At 31.3% G+C, this 21,176-nt stretch overlaps 2 protein-coding genes across 2 annotated transcripts; one reads left to right on the top strand and one right to left on the bottom strand.

The window, feature by feature from the left end:
- The first annotated feature begins 3,700 nt into the window (after positions 1 to 3,700).
- LOC114419433 lies at positions 3,701 to 5,492 on the top strand. The gene has a single exon (XM_028385089.1). The coding sequence runs from the start codon at positions 3,906 to 3,908 to the stop codon at positions 5,325 to 5,327; it is 1,422 nt and encodes a 473-aa protein (XP_028240890.1). The 5' UTR covers positions 3,701 to 3,905; the 3' UTR covers positions 5,328 to 5,492.
- Positions 5,493 to 15,559: 10,067 nt separating this feature from the next.
- LOC114419432 (heat shock 70 kDa protein, mitochondrial-like) lies at positions 15,560 to 19,153 on the bottom strand. The gene is made up of 6 exons (XM_028385087.1): positions 18,950 to 19,153; positions 18,237 to 18,301; positions 18,049 to 18,127; positions 17,400 to 17,966; positions 16,687 to 17,307; positions 15,560 to 16,402 (listed from the first exon to the last, which is right to left on the bottom strand). The coding sequence occupies exons 1-6, from the start codon at positions 19,025 to 19,027 to the stop codon at positions 15,779 to 15,781; spliced, it is 2,034 nt and encodes a 677-aa protein (XP_028240888.1). The 5' UTR covers positions 19,028 to 19,153; the 3' UTR covers positions 15,560 to 15,778.
- Between the last annotated feature and the right edge of the window lie 2,023 nt (positions 19,154 to 21,176).

The raw sequence follows: 21,176 nt of genomic DNA, 5'->3' as shown, positions 1-21,176 counted from the left end.
TATCAAATCAATTTTGAATAAGTTCATATCTCATACTTTACCCCGGCCAAGTCAACATCTGTCACCCGCAACAATTGTCCAATTGTCGCCCTTTCCCCATTTTCAAAAGCAGACTTGTAGAACACTAGCCTTTTGCTTTCCATTTTTTTCAACTAAACGGGGAAAGAAACAAACAAATATATAGATGATTGAAAGAACGAGGCTGCAAATTTCAAATTTATGCGCTCATTTGACGTAGTATAATTTTTTTTAAAAAATAAAGTTTTATGGCAGTGTTAAAAAAATCGAATTGGAATTGAAATTTACGGCAGTTTTCATATCGTTACTCCATTGGTTTAATTGTTTAAATTTGTTATTGGATCAGTGTTGTTAAAGTGAACGATATTAAAAACTTAACAAATGGCACGAAATTGGAAAGTGTATTGGATGTTGCGTAGACTAAAACAGCGAGAATCAAGTATTATCCTCATGTATATTTGAATCGTGTCAATGTATCACTTCGTAAGTTAAATAGATTTATCTTTGGTATGAAGATGGTTCTAAAATATAACACGAGCAATTTTTTTGGGAGGGATTTTCTTAGGAATTCAAATAAACACTAAAAAGAAAAACGCTCTACAGAGGTGAACTGCTAGGAATTAGATTTTACTAAATTTGGACTATAGACAAAATACTTTGAGCTGTTTTTAACTTTGTTATCCTAATTTGGATACCTAGAGACTTTGTGAATATGTTTATTTGTAGCCATTTTACTTTCTATAAGCTAGAATATTACTATTATATGCAAGTACTTTTAGTAAGCTAAAATAACAATTAGCGTTTGTAGCTGATATAGTCATGTATTACTGAGATTGTTGTTTTACAATCATTTTTTTCTTGTCATTGTGTGTTTGATTTCATGTTGCAAAATTAATTGCGAGTTTAAAATTGATTTTAGATAATTTTGTACATGTTAGAGAAGAATTTAAAATTAATTTTAGGCCTAAAATTGATTATAAGCTAAAACAACTTTAAGTAATTTCTGCGTTGAATAAAAGATTTATACTGAATTTTACTTTAAAATCAATTCCAACCAAAATCATCCAAACATAAATCACTTCAAAATCAATTATATCAAAGTTGATCCAAATACAAACTAAGTATGATCCGTATAATATTAGATAGGCAATAGCAATGTCCACCTAGTCAAAGAGAAGTTCACTTGCTCCTGCTTCAAATTTCAAGGGAACGAATCTTGGCAAAAAAAAGGTTAACTTGCTCTTTGTTCAATTACTTCAAAGTCAAAGGAACAAATCTCTCTATGCTCATTTATCAAAATAAAATTACCTTTCACTCAATCTGTTTTTAGTAACAGTCACCTACATATTTGTTAATTCAGAGAAGCATGTAGCAGGAAAAAGGAATTTGTGCCTGTGACAGCTAAGAACACTCCCCTTAGTCTTATTGCGGTTGATCCAAAGGGAATAACTCTTCTGGTGAAAACGGAGTCCAATGCTAGTTCAGCTATAAATTGCTGAAGGGACATTAAACAACAGTAAAGACAGTTAAATGTGTCTCTTTCATTGAATCACTTTGTGTGATTCACAATTGATATTGAGCATTTTTTTGTTCACGTGGGAGATTACTTTTTAGCAAGGGAATTACAAGCATCTATGTATGACAACCATGGAAATAGTTTCACGGTGGGGGAGCATCCTCCATCCACGTTACATATATATATCCAAACAAAAGACTAGTTTGTTAAGCCACTCTATTTCTTTGACGAAAGTCATGCTCAATTATTGAACATCTCAAGTTTTTTGTATCAGCTACTTACAACCTTAAATTATAGTACCAAAATAAAAATTATGCTCACAGACCATTCACTCTCATGGCAGTGATGGAGTACTTGCAAGTACTCCGATGCTTAAGTCAGTATTTGTAAGAGGAGAGTAAATAGAAAAATGAGAGTTGGTTAGATTTCAAACCTAAGCCCACTATTTATACACTTGAAGCTAACCTGAGATACTATTATAGAACACTCATCATTTCCGTATATATCTAATTTTATCTAATCATCAGACACATCTTATTTAGATTGAAGTTACTTATACCTTATCAGATCATATTATGTGGGATGAAATTTATTTCTCTTAGTACTTTCAACAATATGTATTCTCTTAGACTTAATAATATTTCTTAAATTTTGATTTCTAGTCGTACCAGATGATATCGTATGATTATGTATGTAACCGACGTTACTTAGTGGGATAAAACTTTATTTTTGTTGTATGTATTCTGGATCAAAGCTGAGGTTTCCGTGCAAGATCAGTACGTGGGAGTGTTAAGTAACGTAAGTGCGTGAACAACTTAGAAAGTATCTAGCTAGTAACTTCGTTTTTAAATACAAAATGATCCTTATGACGAAAAAAAGCCATACCATGCTTCCTCTTTCTAGGACAATATATGTATATATAATGCACCACATAGAAGCAAAAAGGAGAAAAGAAAAGTGGATTTCCTGGTCAGGGTTTCCATCTTGTTGCATGTGTTTCCCTGATTTTGGCTCTATTTAGAGTTTACATATTTTTTTACCTCTATATTTCATTTTGAGAAAAAGGATATGCTAAAATTTAATCATAAATTACCATTTGAATTACTGATAATTATTTTATTTTAGATGATGTTATAAAACTATTTTACATTAAAGCATTAAATTCTACTCTTTTATTTCTATACATTCTTTGATCTCCAATCTCCAAAATTTGCCGTATCCCCAATCCCAATGGATTTTGTTTTTTCCCTTAGCAATATGTTATGCTCGTCAAAATTAATTAATTAAATTATAAGTGTTTCATAAAATTAGTTGTTAAAGTAACTAAAAAAAATCTAAAATGATATAAAAATAATAAAATTATGATTTATTTAAAAAAGTAATAAGAAAATATAATAAATATATTAAGTATAAAAATACAAAAAAATAAAAAATTAATGTTTTAAAAAATAATCCTTCAAATAACATTTAAAAAACACTGGAGACTAGTAAAAAGTTACTAAAAAAAACTTTTTTATATCAAAAAATCAAACAAAATATTTAATTAATAAAAAAAATTAAAAATTAATTAAAATGTGTTGTCATATCAAAATATTTGATCAATTTAAGCCGTTGAACATGCATGGTCAGTGGGTATAGTTATGGTAGGATGTCCAATTTCTGGCGGATCACCTAGACAGATTATTGGTTTAGTTTGCTGCTTCGTATAATTGTTCATATAACTAAAGTCCAAAACCATTAATTTATTCGATTCATTTCCATTAAAATTTTAAATTAAAGTTGCATTTTAAAATAAAATGATTTATTACTCAATATAAGCGGGCATTAGAGGAGATGCATAAATTAGATGCATGTTTACGATTCATTTCCATTATATGTTGCATTTTCTTACGAGTCTTTGAAACGGTAGAGTAACTAGCCAAGCAAGAACAGAATCATATTTGCTTATTGGTAATTTGATGCTTCCAAACCTGAGAACAAAAGGATTGTGTAGTGTGCAATCAAATAATAATAAAAAATGTTATTGTCACTCTCTTATCCCTTCAATCAACACCCTATCGCCCCATAAGACAAAGGTTATGATTTGTATACTTTAACTGTTTTTATTTATTAATTATTTGACATAATAAAAATAAAATGTCATTAATACATATTTATTGTAAATGTAAAATGATTTCATTCTAATTTTTTAAGAATCAAACTCAAGTAAATTTACAAGACTCTGACAGCAAGCATGATCTTTTCTAAAATAGTAAAATGACTTTAGAGTTTAGAGTAGGTCACATTATTAAATTAAAAAATAATAAGCCATGAGAAAAGGAGGCATCCCTAGTCTTCTCACTCTTACTCATTTCCACATCTCTGACAGAAAATGGAGAACTATCAGTACCCGGCGTCGTACCCTGACTCCGGCGAGTCGTCGCCGCGCTCCCGCGAGATCGACTTCGAGAACCCGCCGCCGTGGGACGAGCAGCAGAACCAAAACTACAAGGCCAAGTTCATGTGCAGCTACGGCGGCAAGATCCAGCCCCGCACCCACGACAACCAGCTCTCCTACGTCGGCGGCGACACCAAGATCCTCGCCGTCGACCGCTCCGTCAAGTTCCCCGCCTTCCTCTCCAAGCTCGCCGCCGTCTGCGACTCCGCCCCGCAGGACCTCACCTTCAAGTACCAGCTCCCCGGTGAGGACCTCGACGCCCTCATCTCCGTCACCAACGACGACGACCTCGAACACATGATGCACGAGTACGACAGACTCTATCGCCCTAACCTAAAACCTGTTAGAATGAGACTCTTCCTCTTCACGCTCTCTAGTTCAAATCCTAATTCCTCTTTCTCCTCCGAACGCGACCATTTCGTCGAGGCTCTTAATTCGGGTCCGATTCCTTCTCAACCCGACCCGATCAAAACCCCGCCCGTTACGCCTTCTAATGTTGACTATCTCTTCGGTCTCGATAAAGCCGTTGCTCCTCCTCCAAATCTTCCTCCGAACTTCGCAGCGGTTAAATTCCACGATCCGGTGCCGGAGCCTGTCGCGCCGCCGGTAGAGTATCAATCGAGAGGCTCCGATCGGGTTGTTGGATCGGATCCGAATGTGAATCCGATTGAAATTCAGAGACAGTTGCAGCAGGAGATGGAGCGATTGCAGATTGCGGAGAATGAATATCGTAGAAGGAGTGAGGATGGATTTGCAGCCGGTTATGCTGCTGCTGCTGCTGCCGGAGGGGATTATTATATGCAGAAGGTGCAGGAGAAGGTTCCGCCGCAGAATGCGGCGGCGTACTGGTCGGAGAAGCAGTTTTCCGGGGAGGGATATCAGACGACGGTGACGACGGCTCCAGGAGGAGGTGACCAGCCGATGTATGTTATGGCGCCGCCGGGGACGTTCTACCACGCGCCAGTGGTGCGGCCTCCGGCGGCGGCGCAGGGGTACTACGCCGTGCAGAGGATGGGTTCCGAGGGCTACCGCGAGCAGCAGGCGGTTTACGGCGGCGTGGCGCCGTCGAAAGCGGCGTTTTCTTCGGCGGGGATGGCTAAGGGGACGGCGTATTCGGAGGGATATGGTGGCGGCGTGGTGAGGCCTGCGGGGGTGCCGGATAATGCGGCGTACGCGCAGGTGGCGTATGATAGCGCGAGTGGGAGGCAGGTTTACTATACTGCGCAGGGAGGGATGGTGCACGCGCCGCCGCCGCCGCAGTACCAAGGGGTTCCGCCTCAGGAATTTAGGCCGGGTGGGGTTTCGGTGGGGCAAGATGGTAAGGTGGTTAACAAGGTTAACCAAGGTTCTGCGTGATTAAGATTGTGATTATGTTAATTCTGAAACAAATAATACACTAAATATGTTTTGCGTTTTTTTTTTTTTCTCTTCATGGTTTATATATATACACTAAATATTACGAGTATTGTTTGCTAATAATTTATGGGTAGTGCTTAAACTTCCTTCTGTCTGCTGATTAAATTTCTAAATTGTGTTTTGGCCTCCCTCCCCCTCCTCTGAATTTACCAATGTTTATTATACTTTAATCTGAATTTACCAATGTTTATTATTCAGTTTTCTATTGAGATTATAAAATGTAAAAAAATTAATTTGTGAGGGACCGTAAGATCATCATAATGTTTTTCTGGGTTTGTTGGAGTTCTTCGTTATGCTGTTCTGGGTTTTGTTGGAGTTTCAATGTTTTTTTTATAAAGTATTTTACCTTGAGAATTACCAGGGTATGAACTAAACTAGCTTCACGAGATTCTCAAAATTCGAATCATCAATGAAATTCAATTCATTTACGGTGTCTGCATTTACTTGAACTGATCTTTCAGTAACATATATGAGCTTACAATTGGCGCGGGGAGTCGCCATATAAATATATGGTACTTTTATGTATATTTTATGCTTATGGCTGAAAATATGATTTTTCAATTATTTTAATAAGTCTTTTAAAAGTACAAAAGTTATGTATTTTTAGTCCTTCACGAGAGATTAAAATTTATTAATATAGTAGTTAACAACAAATAAGTTTATAAAAACCCTATTTAAACATGCATTATGATTCTAGCGATTAAAAATGTCTTTAATTTTTTTTTTTAAAAAAAACAATAATTGTCCACATAATTTTTAGAGTAAGCACTTATTGGGGTCCTGGAAAGTGTTGACACTTCAGTTCCTAAAAAGATTGAAAAATAATGTTTAATCCTTGAATGTTGAAAAGTGTGATAAAATAATCTTATCAGCATTTTGCATATGTGAACTTTTAGACTAAAATGTCATGAAAGGATATTGTTGAGTTAAGGATCAAATTGGTCATGAGTAATAGACTTATTTGTCAAGAGTTGAGGGAACTATTTTGTCAATAAAATCTTCATCTTCTAAATTTAAATTGCATTTTTCTGATAGTTTTTTAGTTGCCAGAATTAATTAGAATAAAAAATAAATAAATTTAAATAATTTTTTGCAGTTAAAAATCGTCATAAAAAAAAACTAAACCACTCCAACATCAAATTCGAGCCCCAAATACCCAAATCTCCCAATCACAATGCTTCCTTCCTAAGCCAAAACGCAATATTGGCAGAACAAGGAAGCTGGAAATGTTGTAGAAAAAGGAAGGGGGGAGAGACCAGAGGAGAGGTGAAGGGGCAAATTGGTAAAGTTTGAGAACAATAGAGAAAATAAAAAAAGAGAAATAAGAAATTAATCTCAACCATAGATTATAAAATAAAGAGATCTAAAGATCAACAAAACTTTTCTAGACGTATAAAAATTCCAAACTTATTGCTGACAATTTGGTCTTACTGATTTATCAACACACTGTATATTCTTAATAATGACAAATTGGTCTAAAAATGTCATATATGTAAAACGTAAAGCCGTGAGAATTAAGGATTTAAAGTTAAGAGAAGGATTATTTTCTCATACTTTTTTAATATTTAAGAACTAAAAATTATTTTTGATCTTTCAAGAACGGAAGTGTCCGCATTTAATATTTTCAAAGTCGAAATGAATATTTATGCTAATTTTTAAGTTGATCTGTTAAAGAGCAACTAAAATTTTGTGCAAAAAGAAAGCAGAGAAGACTATATCTGGAAATGGTCATCCTTCAACACAACACTTGAGGGGACAAAAATGCAGCAATCAAATATTGAATGCATGCATGATATTATGGCCAATTAAGATAATTTTGGATCCCACCTTTCCACCCCCAACTAATACCAGCGTTTGACCAACTTGCAGAATTTAATTTGATGCACCCATCGGATAATGCTATGCTGTGCATTTATTTATTTATTCACTTTAATTTGGATGAAATATCGGTATTAATTAATTCTAAGTTACATTATTATAAAATTCATTGATTATCAACTATATAATAATTTATAATTAGGGTTTATAATATTTTTTTTTATTTTTATTATATTAAATGATATTAAAGAAAATAAAATAAATTGAAAATGATTGTATTAATTTTTTCAACAACATATTATATATATATAAATTACTAGCATAGTTACCTTGCATGAAAGCATTTTTTTAAAGTTAATCTTCGACTAATGTTTTGTGGAATTTTTCTTAAAGAAAAACGCTTTTAAGAGTTAGTATTACTCTTGTATTTTTTTTTAACTATGTATCTCAATGTATTGTTTCCATCTTTATTTAAATTTTCATATTCTTAAAAAATATCAAATATCATAATATAAATTATTTATCATAATTCTAAAATATAATTTATATTAAAAATATTTATTTTTTATGAATTTTAATTAAAATATAGTTAATATATTTAAAATATATATATTTATTACAAATTTTAGTTATATTAAAATAAATATTTATCTATGCATTGCATAAGTTAAAATACCAGTTAGCAATATTTAATAAAATAGATATTGTTGTTCATTTTGCTAAAAAAAAAATAGACATGATAAATTGAGTAATTTAATATATATATATTAATTTTATGTAATATTTTATAAAAAAGAATTATTCTCTAGAATTGTCGTAAACTTATAGTCTGGAATTTTAATTAATCAAAGAGTGCGTTTTCTCTAGAATCGAATGTCCCATTTGCCACCACGTCTTCCTTTGAATTAAAGAAGGGTCAGTCTCCCCTCGAAGTTTCATTGCAGCTTCACACCAGTGCATGCAACTACTTTCATGACATGCTATGTGAATTTTTTTTTTTTTATACCCAATGGAACTATAAAATTAAGAAAAATCTTTCAAGTGAGATACTTCATAAATCCCTCCCTTTTTACTTTGATAAAATATTTATGAAACTTGTATGGAAAAATTAAAAAATAAAATTAAGTAAAAATTTAAATAACTAGAGATAATATTCAATCATTTGATGTTAAAATAATGAAACTGATATATAATAAATTGTTGGATGAGGACGTGTTTATATTTTATATAAATGTAAATTTCACATTTTATATTTTATATAAATGTGAATTTGAGTTTTTACCTTTAATTTTTCTGTCTCTGTTTTTTTAGTCTAGATCACAGCAGATGTTCTCAAATGGAAGTAATCTGCTCGAGTTGTGTCTTTATATTTTTTTTTTATATATACTTAAAAACAAGGTGCAAAATATTTTATGAATTTAATTAGAATACATCTGCTAAAATAATGTTTACTTTAAATAATCAATTATTATGATAAATTTATTAATTTTTATAATAATATATTAACAGTATACAATTTTTCTCACTAAAAACAATTAAACTCAATGATTTTATTATTATGGCTGCCTCATGTACGGAAGAAACACTCTTCTTTTTTATAGCGCGGCGCAATCTATTTTGGAAAAAGTGTAATTGTTATATTTTTGACTTTTTATCAAAGCAAAATACCAGTGGACAATTAACTTATGCTTAACTACGTTTGTGAGTCAATATAATTAACCACTTTTCAATTACAAATTGTACCAGAAATTGTATTATTTCTGATTTTTTTTATATTTTCATATAATTTATACAATAAATATTTTTAAATTTTTTTTAACCAATGTCTCAAGCATAATAGTTGGCAATAATAGTCTTAAAATAAAATGTATGTAAGGAAGTTATTAAAACAACTAGTTGAAGATACTACTGAATTAACCCTCTGTGTCATCTTTATTTTGTGTATTTGAGATCCCTTCGGTCCAAGTAGAATTGAAATGTAAGAAAAAATGTTAGTTAGAATGCTTAAGTAAATGAGTATGTTTTCATGAATGAGTAGCATCTATCTACGACTTTATTCCATTTTATCAATGGCCTTTCTACCAAAATTTTAGTCATATTTTACGGCTGGCTATCTTACATCTATAAACCTACATGTTATCACAAATTATAAGTATTTTGTGAGTATATATACATATTTGAATTTCAGTAAATTCTAAAAATATAAATTTAAAATATTGAAGAAAAAATTGAAATGTGAAAAAATATGTATAAATATTATGAAAAAGGAAGATAGTCATAATTATTAGCAGAAATTTTAAAACATTAATTAATAGTATAACAATAAAATTTTAAAAGAAGATACTGGGCTGTATATATATAATAAATATTTGAGATGGTAAGTAATGTAAAAATAATTATTTTGAAAAAATTGAGATTAAAATATATAGCGTAAAAAGAACATTTCAAAAAATAATTAATATTTTAAAATGTAAAATGTTAGATGATGGTGATGCCTTGTGTTTAAAGAAAAAAAGTAGAATAGAAAATAACTTTACCCTAAAAAAACAATAAAGACGTTATTTCTTTTTTGTTACACGTTATTTTATTTCATTTGGTAGGCTGGATTATCTTTTATATCCTACTTGATGATATTATCCTCAATTTATGGAAATTTTATTATTCGGTTAATGATAAACTTTCAGAGGATGTACATAAAAAATGACTAGAGTGTTATGTGTGGGTTCATTATATAAGCAAATTAAAGGTCCAGCATCCAAGGTTGATGGGTCACAACCTTGTTCTAGTGGGTGGTTAATGGGAGAGGGTTGAGTGTTCTATCAGATGCAAAACTTAGATGCATTGATTTAAAATATTTTTATTGTTATTTTCTAATCAAAACTAGAATTTTGTCTTAAAACGTATGTTAAGTTTTAATATAAAATATTTATTGTACATATTATCGACACGAAAATCTACTTCTAATTGAAAATCAATGCTAAAATTATGCAAAGAATTACATTTAAATTTGGGCTTCTATAGGTCTATAGCAATCCAATTTTTCAAATGGACACATGTGTAGAATTCTAAATTAAAATTCATTTTACCATTCTCATGGGTAGCTAGTAAAAAAACATTTACACCACACCATACATAGTTCATTTTTTAAGGATCGTTGAAGAACAAATATTTGAACCCTGCTATTCTAAAATATCTCAGCTCTCATTACTCAATTTTCACCCTTGACAGAATTTTTTATAGAAAAAAACACCAGTGTAAACAGAATAATAGGAAAAGACTAACATAAAAGTAGAAAACACAAAGCACTTGTTATTGGAACATTAAAACGAAGGAACAAAAAGGAGTGGCCTTCAACCAAATCTAGCTTTACTGAATTCTGCAAGACATTATTTATTAGAATCTATGCGGGTGTCAATGGTGAATAATTTTTTAACAACAATAATAAAAAATATTGTTGATTCTAAATGAATTTCAATAACTTAAAATCAAATCTTTTAAATAAGACTTTTGTAGAGGTTAGTTCATAAGTTTAATCAAAATTAAAGGAATAAGAGTCTTTAAAATCTAAATCAAACTAAGTATTAGAAATAATGATTAAATAAATTAGAAAGGGTAAAATAAAGTTAAAGAAGACAAGTAAAAGGGAAAAAAAGTAGAAGTTGAATTAATTTGATAGTGGAATATATATTCGAATCTCACATAATAATTATTATGAAAATGCGTTTAGTGTTACAGACAATTTTGATGAAACAAATTTTTTATCAAGGAACCAATATTTATAGACTTTTACTCTTAAGTCTTAATGGTTAAAATTCTGAAATTTGGACACATATCAAGCTTATAATTGCAACCGTGATTCTTTGAACAATGCCATTACACATGTCCCACATTTGCATAACATTTGAACAATGACTTTTTTTTTTCAAGCAACAATGGCTTTTCTTGACCTCCCATAATATAATATCTTTTCAAAACTCTAATCTTGGGAATTTTAAGTAGAGATTTTTCACATTCTTTTTTCAAATTTGGTTTAGATAAAAGAAGGTAGCTAGGGCTCGAATTCAAGACAATTGGTCAAGCAAGAATAATTTTACGTCAATGAATTCATATACTTGGTGGTTATTTCTTTTTCAATTTTAAAAATAAAAAAAAAGTTTCTTAAAATCTCTTCAACACATGTTAAAATTCTCTTTACCAACAAACAGCCAATTTATAAAGAGTGTGCAAGAGTATAAACTTTTAGCTTGAGTGGTTTATTTGTCTACAAATGCTTGGAAATTTGGAATTGTGGCCTTCATATTCATATATATACCTTTTAACTTGTTTCTAATCCACCAATATGAAACTTGTTCTTCAATACTTCCCCTTGGTGCATAGCATATAGGAAAACAATGCTTTCAGTGCAGATGCTGTTTCTGAGGGTAACATATAGCTGATAGCTGCCTAACTAAATATTTCTCCTACACAAAGTCACAAAACCATGTTGACATTTGCCAAGTTACAACAAAGTGGGTGCAGCTTACTCCCTCATTTCTATTATAATTGTCGTGTTACATTATCTTACATAAACTAATACAAAATAATAAATAGATAAAAATAATAATTTTATAAAACTAACTTTAGATTATCATCAAAAACTAACTTTATATATTTTATTGTATACCATTAATATTAAGAAATATAAGTAATAAAATTAATTAATGTTACATTGAAAAATTAAAATAAAAATTATTTTAGAATATTTTTTTTTCTTACATGATAATTAAGATGGGATGGGATGGGATGCAATGGAAGGAGTAATAATTATCATCTTTCCCTGGTATTAAAATTCGTCAAAGCAAATTAACAGGTGTCCTTTAACTCTTCCTAAGAAATGAAGACAAATGCTAATAGTGTCCTAAGGAAGGACACTGATTAAATAATTTAAAATAGAAATACTTTTATTATAGATATAAAATTACACTGCACATAATCATTTTTATATTTTCTTATAATTAATTTTCATAATAAATATTTTTTTTAATTCTTTAATTAATATTCTAAAGATGGTAATTAACGAGACGATAGATAAATATTGACACAAATGAAATGAGACAAAAGTAGCTTCTAAGAAAAGCAAGAAACAAAACAAATACATCTGTTAACAGGAAATCAATAATTTGATGCTCAGACCCAAACTTTCTACGCAATGACGAAGCATCATATATATATATATATATATATATATATATATATATATATATATATATATATATATATATATATATATATATATATATATATATATATATATATAGCGTTGAAAAGAATTTAATCCATTAAATTAAGCTTAAACCGTTTTGAATGGCATGAATTTTCTTTTCTGAGCAGATTTGTTGAAAATTGTCGATGCCATGAAAACCAAATTAAATATCTAACAATCAAATTACTCTCAAAAAGGATATTTCATTTTCATTCTGTTGGAATTTTCAAACCCGCTGCCATCATCAACGTTAAGCTTGCAAGCTAGAGCATCCCGAAGGAGAAAGCTCACAAGTCACAAGTGTCTTGTAAGACCAAACCTGGAATTTGCTTCGAGGGAGGGAGACCAAGAAAAAAAAATGTTTACATGTATATAACATATAAAAAAAGGTTTAATATATGATATATATTTAATATTTTTTTATAAAAATATATATAACAATATCAAGTAAAAAACATTATTATCTAACTAATTATATCATTTATATAAATATAAGAAACAAATATAATATTTTTTCTTGTAATTATAAAAAAAGACAAACTTGTATTTAAATATATTAATTATACATTTATATAAGAAACAAATAGATACAATTTTTATATCCTTAATTTATTGTGAAGTTTACTAATGAGATAATCAATCATTTTATATACAAGTGAATGCATTTATTAATTTATTAACAATTTAAGTCAATTTCATAGGAAAAAAATATTCAGTAATGTTATTAAATATAACCACTGCTTAAATTATTGAATTATATTGGTATTCTAGAATAAAATTTAAACACGATATTTTTAATTAAAATTAACTAACTTAAATATTTTTGTTGATCTTGATATATTAGTTATTGATTTCTTTTATATATCATTAGAGATAGTATAAGAAAAAAAACATAAATTAGATGCATAAAATATTTTTGAATAATTGTATGTGGACACTTTAATGTTACAAATACTTCATTAATGCCTATAATTTTTTTATCATATTATTTCTATCATATTAAATTACATATTATACCTATACTTTTTTCTCTTTTCTCCATTTTTCTCCTTAAGTGTCAACCAATAAGAAAGTTTTCATATATCACTTTTCAATATTTTTTTAAAATTTTAGGCGGGACCATAATATTTTTTATATATTAAATATTCTCTGGGAAAAAAAATTGGGGAGGGGGCATGATCCTTCCATGTCCCCCTCCCTTTGGCACTGGGTCAATGGTGCTACAACTTATAGCTATGAAAATAGTTTAATAGTCATATATTAATAATTAGCCAATTAATCACAAATCATTATATACATAACTTTTAAGTCATTTTTATAAGAGTAAATAAATTTATTATACTTGCTAATTTGTATTGATATTTTCACACACAAAAGAAAGGTTTAATATTAATGTCGGTTTGAGATTATTAAGTAGTTTTAAGTTCCAGTTCTTAAAATATAACGTCATCCAAATTTGAGAGAAAATAATTATCGTCTTAAAATGTATTTGATTTTATGGTGAAAAAATACTATAATTGGTTCTGCTTTCTGTCAAACGTGATTTTAGTAAAAACACAAATATTTGCTTACTTTTAGATAAAATTGATTGTTTCCAAACCTTAATTTGAATTGAAGTGTTAAAAAGTAACTTTTGCATTTAAGTTGATAAATTTTTCATCAAACTTATTTTCAAAATACAAACATTTAAACATAAATTACTCACTTCGAAATTGATTTTAACCATACTGCAAACACTCATTTAAAGATTAAAAGCGAAAAACTAGTTGCTGGCTATTGTGAATTATGTGATTAGGTGTGTGCGTTTTTTTCGGTGGTCAAATTCCCCTCGTCCCAGTCTAGACCCTTAATATTGATATGCAAGAGAGAAAAAAATTGCTAGGAAAACACTACTCTCACTTAATAATCATTGTGTAGTTTTTTACTCACGGTTAGGTCATGATGTATTTAAATTATTATTAATGAAATACTATTTTCACGTAATTCTCCGCTTAAATTCTTCTCTGCATCCAAATCTTTTCCTTCAAGGTTATCTTCCATCGATGTGTGCAATAATATGGCTTGATAAAGGGTATCGTTTGCTTAAATTAAGTTCCTCAATGTAGAGTATACTAAGAGGAACAGTTAATGAATTGGAGTATTTGTATGTAATTGAACTTCTTTTCTTGAAAATGCTTGCAAACAGCAAAGCCTATCTTATATTAACAGAAATAGATTTCGTATCTGTGGATTTATGTATATATATAGATTTGGAAAAATTATGTCCATCTCATGCCTTATTGCTATTGATACATCGTACGTGGGAGAGTTGCAACTGCTTCCATAACTTGTTTTTTCCTGGGAGAACCCTCGGGAGCTTTGCGGAACTTGCGATAAAGAGTGAAAATGAAATCGAGAAGATACAACATAATAAGCAAAATTTAGTGATCCATAGAATAAATGTGTCATCAGATAACATCCTTTATTTTCTTCTAGTTTAAGAACTTTGAAAAGGAGTGCAAAAATTGAGGGTAAAATCGTAGACACAGACATGCTATATTTTTCTTTTCTTTCAAAAATATAATATAATTTCAAGACAATTGTCAGTTGTTAATGACTGGTACTACTTGAAGACCACGGCGGAGTATATTCAACAAAATGCTTATTCACGTAAACATGAAAAATTTATTTTGGCAGAACATATATATAAAAGTTTTAATTAATTGTGTTTGTGTTCTTAGTGCCTTAGATTTCAGGTAAATCTGGTTTTGATTGCTCAAATTTTAAAAATTCATTTTAGTCTCTCACGTATGTATAAAAGGTTGGTGTGAAAAAGAACATGTATTTTCCTTGGGATTAATGGGTACCATTGTTGAACATAATTCCGATTAGGTTTCCAATCATCAACCAAAAGTTCGACTCATTGCTGCTGACAATCCCTTTGTCTGTTTTGTTAAAACAGAAGATTTCCATTAGTCTCCTTGGTCTGCTCTAGGTGTCGCTACACTAAAACAAAGGTACTAAGACGTGCAAAGTGCAAATGTGAAACCGGAACACTTGAGTGTGTGCAGCGTGCTGTGCAGCGTGTTAGTAGTTTAACAGGTGCATGCGAGTCTCCAATCAAAGTGCAAAATACTAGCAACTGCCAAACGTAGTGAACAAATTTTATGCAAAAAATTCGAAGTTATTCAAACAGCCGTGTTCGGACTTCAGACTCCAAAAGTGCTACAAATTAAAGAGCCTTCCAGAAAAAATGGCTTTCAACATTAGATACAAAATAAGTAACCTTGTATTCTTCCAATTATGTGATGATTAATAAGAAACAAATGCTACAAAACCAAGCCTAAATGTCTCATTTCTTGACTTCCTCATACTCGGCCTCGGGAGCCTGTTCACCACCCTGAGAACCTCCGGCTGAGGAACCGCCACTAGAACCACCTGAAATGTGCTCTCCAATCTTGGAGACAGCTTTGTTTGCAGCATCAAGCTTTGCCTTAATTTCGTCAGCATTGTCTCCTGCCATTGCTGTTCTCAAATCCGATACTGCATCTTCAATCTCTTTGGCCACTTCACTGGGGATCTTATCTCTGTACTCACCTAAACTCTTCTCAATGCTGTAGATGCTTGTATCTGCACTGTTTCTGATGTCAATGAGAGCCTTTCTTTCCTGGTCTTTCTGAGCGTGCAACTCTGCTTCTTTGACCATCTTATCAATCTCATCTTCTGAGAGTCCTCCAGATGAACGGATGGTGATTTGTTGTTCTTTCCCAGTAGACTTGTCTTTGGCAGAGACAGTAACAATCCCATTGGCATCTATGTCAAATGTGACTTCAATCTGAGGCATGCCTCTTGGGGCAGGAGGAATGCCAACAAGCTCAAATTCTCCAAGCGATTTGTTGTCTACAGCCATTTCCCTCTCACCTTGTAGCACCTTGATACCAACCTGAGTCTGATTGTCAGCTGCTGTTGAAAACACCTGAAGGATATCACAAGTTAGAATTACACTCTACCAAATAGAGAATATTCACCAAAATTATATAAGATTAAACATCTAAAATTACTAATCTAATTAGGGGGGAGGGGGGGGATTTAGGCACATTTTTTTTTACCCCTTGAACATTTGCAAACCTTGGGGGAGGGGGAGATTTCAATTAAGATTTAAGCAAATAATCTTATGATTTGAATGTTACATTACTTACGAAGACTGGCCCCATAACCTGGAAATTACAAAACAATGATCAGTCAATATTTAAAGAGTACCTGACTCTTTTTTGTAGGAATTGTGGTGTTGCGGTTAATCAACCTGGTAAAGATACCACCCAAAGTCTCAATACCCAGAGAAAGTGGAGTGACATCTAGGAGTAGTAGCTCTTTAACATCTCCACGTAGGATACCACCCTGAATAGCTGCTCCCATGGCAACTGCCTCATCAGGATTTACTCCTTTGCTAGGACTCTTTCCAAAGATCGCTGAAACCACCTCCTGGACTTTAGGCACACGAGTCATTCCTCCAACAAGAAGAACCTCATCAACTTCCTTGATAGATATGTTAGCATCCTTCAAACAGCTCTTACACGGTGCCTTTGTCCTTTCAATCAAGTGGTTTACCAAAGCCTCAAACTTAGATCTAGTCAATGTGATGTTCAGATGCTTTGCACCAGATGCATCAGCAGTGATGAAAGGAAGATTAATTTCTGTTTGAGATGTTGAAGACAGTTCTATTTTGGCTTTCTCAGCAGCTTCCCGAAGCCTTTGCAATGCAAGCTTATCCTTTGAAAGATCAATACTCTCAGTTCTTTTGAATTCGTTCACTAGAAAATCCAATAAAGCATTATCAAAATCCTCTCCTCCCAAGAAAGTGTCACCATTTGTTGCTTTCACCTGGACACAAAAAAGTTATTAGTGACAATTTCCAACATTATTTCCAATTACTGGCTATGAAATATAGGCATAGAATAAACAAGTGTTAATACCTCAAAAACACCATTAGAAATCTCTAAGATGGACACATCAAATGTTCCACCTCCAAGATCAAAAACTGCAATGAGACCCTCCTTGTTGTTCATCCCATAGGAAAGTGCAGCGGCAGTGGGCTCATTGATGATTCTCTGAACATCAAGACCAGCAATTCTACCGGCATCTTTTGTTGCCTGCCTCTGAGCATCATTGAAGTAAGCTGGTACAGTAATTACAGCTTTTGAAACTGACTTTCCAAGATATGATTCAGCAGTTTCCTTCATCTTGGTGAGAACAAAAGCACCAACTTGGCTGGGAGAATACTGCTGCCCATTGGCTTCAACCCAAGCATCTCCATTGGACGCCTTAACAATCTTGTATGGAACCATCTTCATCTCCTTCTGAGTTTGAGAATCATCAAAACGCCTACCGATCAAACGCTTGGTTCCGAAAAGAGTGTTTGTTGGGTTAGTCACAGCCTGACGCTTGGCTGGTGTACCAACAAGAAGCTCCGCTTTCTGGTTGAAGGCAACCACTGATGGTGTTGTACGAGCTCCTTCAGAATTCTCAATAACTTTAGGATTCTGAAAATTTAATAACTATTAGTCAGTACAGACACCATCAAGGAAAACATACCTAACAAATTAAGAGAGAGGAAATCTTTACCTTTCCCTCCATAACAGAGACACACGAATTGGTAGTACCCAGATCAATTCCAATGACATCATTACCAGCAGGCTTTGAACTGCAGCGAGGATCGAATTTCACAATGAATAAATCTGAGATCGGAAGTACCCATATCTTTCTCTATACATAAAGTGTAACAATTATGAAAACAGAACAACAAATGGCACCTGAACGGTCGTGACAAACTTGCCCACTTGTTACCTACATATGATGTCTTTGTGCCACTCGTCAACTGCACAACCATGTGAATGAAAATTAAAATTACCTTCAGAACAGTGCTAACATATGATCAACACAAGTTCAACAATCACTATTGCACAAACGATGCCATGATATCAACAATTCTTCATATACTTACTAGGTCCCGAATGGATAGGCAGTTCTAAAAATGTCAATTATGGAGGAAAAAGAAGATTACATACATCCAAAACAGCATTCTTACTTGTATACAATACAAAGTTACAATGAAGTCAGCAGCACAGAAAAAACGCAGATTATCTAGCAAAACTTCAAGCCAATATATAACCTAATAATCAGTGACATTCAAACTAACAAGTGTCTCTATCTTATATAAAAGTGTGGTTCTCAAAACATTTCTAAAAACGGTAAATTCCAAGATCTGTTAGTATTACTGACGAGTTAAAATTTTATTTCTTATTTCACATAAGAAGATTTCACCTTCACAACAAAGTCCCACAATCACGGGACACAGAGCCTCGTCTCATAGATCTTAAAAATCAATAAGTTATAGTTTCTAAAAACAAAGTGATTCGATGTATTCGTAACATAACTCAACAAACATCTCAGAAAAATTAGAAGTGAGGTTTAATCGTGTAGAAAGAGTGAAAATGGAGATGCGAAAGAGAGGGCGGAATGGTACCGATCGGAAGGCGGAGAGAGAAGAAGAGGGAAGGTCGCGGCGGCGGAGAGAGCGGAGCAATGCAGTGGCGGCGGCCATGGCGGATTGGGAAAAGTGAAACGAGGGCTTTGGAATTGGGCTTTGGAGAAAGAAAGGGGTTTGGCTTTAAAATAGGGTTTAGGGTTTTGTGCTGACGAAGGAAATGATGGTCGTGAGAGGTGGAATTGAGGGTATCGTATTCGTATCGTATACTTTCGTTTTTGTTTTTTTTTTTAAGAATGTATCGTGTTCTTCAAGACATACAATTTTTTTTTTTCTTCCAACAACCCAACAAAATGGACGCCTGATATATAAATGAATTATTATTATTATTATTGTGAATAAAAATAAATTATTATATTATTATCTTACATTTTTGTCTTATTTTTCTTTTATTTTTTCTACTTCTTTTTTCATTGTCCACCGTATTATTTGCATATTTATGATTTTTCTTTTCTCTTCCTGTATTTTTTTTTTATATATCTTCTTTCCTTTCACTCTACACTCTAAAAATGAGAATTTGGATTCTCTCCCGCTATCAACTTTTCTTCCACTCGTACTCTATAATACACTTTGAAAAGTATCTTTTTAAAATATTCAAAGTAAATTATTCAATTTAAATTCTCTATTTTTAAAATAAGTCATCTAACTATAAAAAAAATATTCAACGTACCCTCTCCAGCTAATCATCAATAGGTGTAATGCCTGTTTAACATTGCACCTTTGTCAAGATGTCTTTAGATTCAATTTTAGACTTTATTGAAGTATTTGTAAAATATTTTACTTCTTAATTTGCAAATTATCCCAAAATACTTTCGTTTTTTTCTGCAAAAAAAAAAAATTGTTTAGTTTCATGATTCGGAAAATATTATTTTTTATTTCAAACTCCCAAAATGATTTTTTTTTTAAAAAAAAGAAAAACTCGTAGAGTGAATCTCTTGAGCCAAAATTGGTTAGGATGATAAGTCTTGCATAAATTTATAAGTATCTAACTTTGTCTTCATCAATTTTTTTTATATCTATGACTTTGTCTTCATTTTAAACTTTCATATCTCAACACAAGATCAAATAATGTTTAAAAGGTCTCACTAACACATCTTCAATAAATATGTATTAATTTGATTGTTTGTGTAAAAAGATGAATAATAATGTGATAATTAATCAAATGATTTACATTTTAATATATTTTAAAAAATATGTATTAAATCTATTTTGATGTATATGAATAAAGTATGAAATAATTTTAAAAATATAAAATGTATATAAAAACTTTCAATTCAACAATAGATTTTGAGATAAAAAAATTTAATTTAAAATTATTGAGTGGTGTAATAATTAGAGTTAAGGGGAAAAAAAGATACTTTTAGAAAACTTGATGACAATTGTTCTTTTCTAGGGATATATATGGGGAAAAAAACAAAAAAATTTAACTAATTAATTAGATATGGTAAACTACTATCCAAAGCATTATAAAACATATAAAAAAATAGTTGCAGGAGAGACAAGCATGGTACATTGGAAGGGACCAGTGTATGGCCTACGTTGGCTAGGTGATCAACACAAAATGTTTTTTTTTAATATTAAAAGAGGATAATTTTTTTTTTCAAAATTAACAATTAGGGGTAGATTTTGAAAAAGTAACCATTTAGGGGTAAGTCATAAATGAAACTATGACTTTGTATGCAAAAGTCATAAATCCTACTACAACTTTTGTTTTTTTTTTTTTTTTTTTCTATAGAGGTTGTGAACTTTTAAAATAATTGTCTAACTTGAATAATTATGTACACGACTTTGCAAGATAAGATTGTTGTAACGAGTTAATAGTAAAATTCAAATGCAATTATTCAAGTTGTGTCTACAGACATAACATAGGTAAGAAATAAGAGAAAAGGGAGATGTATTATTTTTTGAATATACTTGAAATATAATTTTGTCTCCAAAATTTTATGAGTAACAAAAAGCTGAATTTTTGTGTTGTCACATTTTTTTTAAATCAAGCCTGAAACAAGAATGTTCAGTATAGTTATCGAAAAAAAATATTTAGTACCATATGTTTTAGCTAATCAAACGGACTCTAGCTATATTTAAAAGGATTTTTTTGCTTAATGAAGTAGGCAAAAAGAATTTTTACTGGGTAATAATATTATTACAATAGTTGAAAAACATGACACATAAATTGGTTGATGTGCTGCCAGATTAATACTCTAAA

This window comes from Glycine soja, chromosome 7, assembly GCF_004193775.1.
Source record: "Glycine soja cultivar W05 chromosome 7, ASM419377v2, whole genome shotgun sequence".
Classification (NCBI taxonomy): Eukaryota; Viridiplantae; Streptophyta; class Magnoliopsida; order Fabales; family Fabaceae; genus Glycine; species Glycine soja.
The sequence above is the reverse complement of the archived record's forward strand: the minus strand, read 5'-3'. Positions and strand labels throughout refer to the sequence as shown.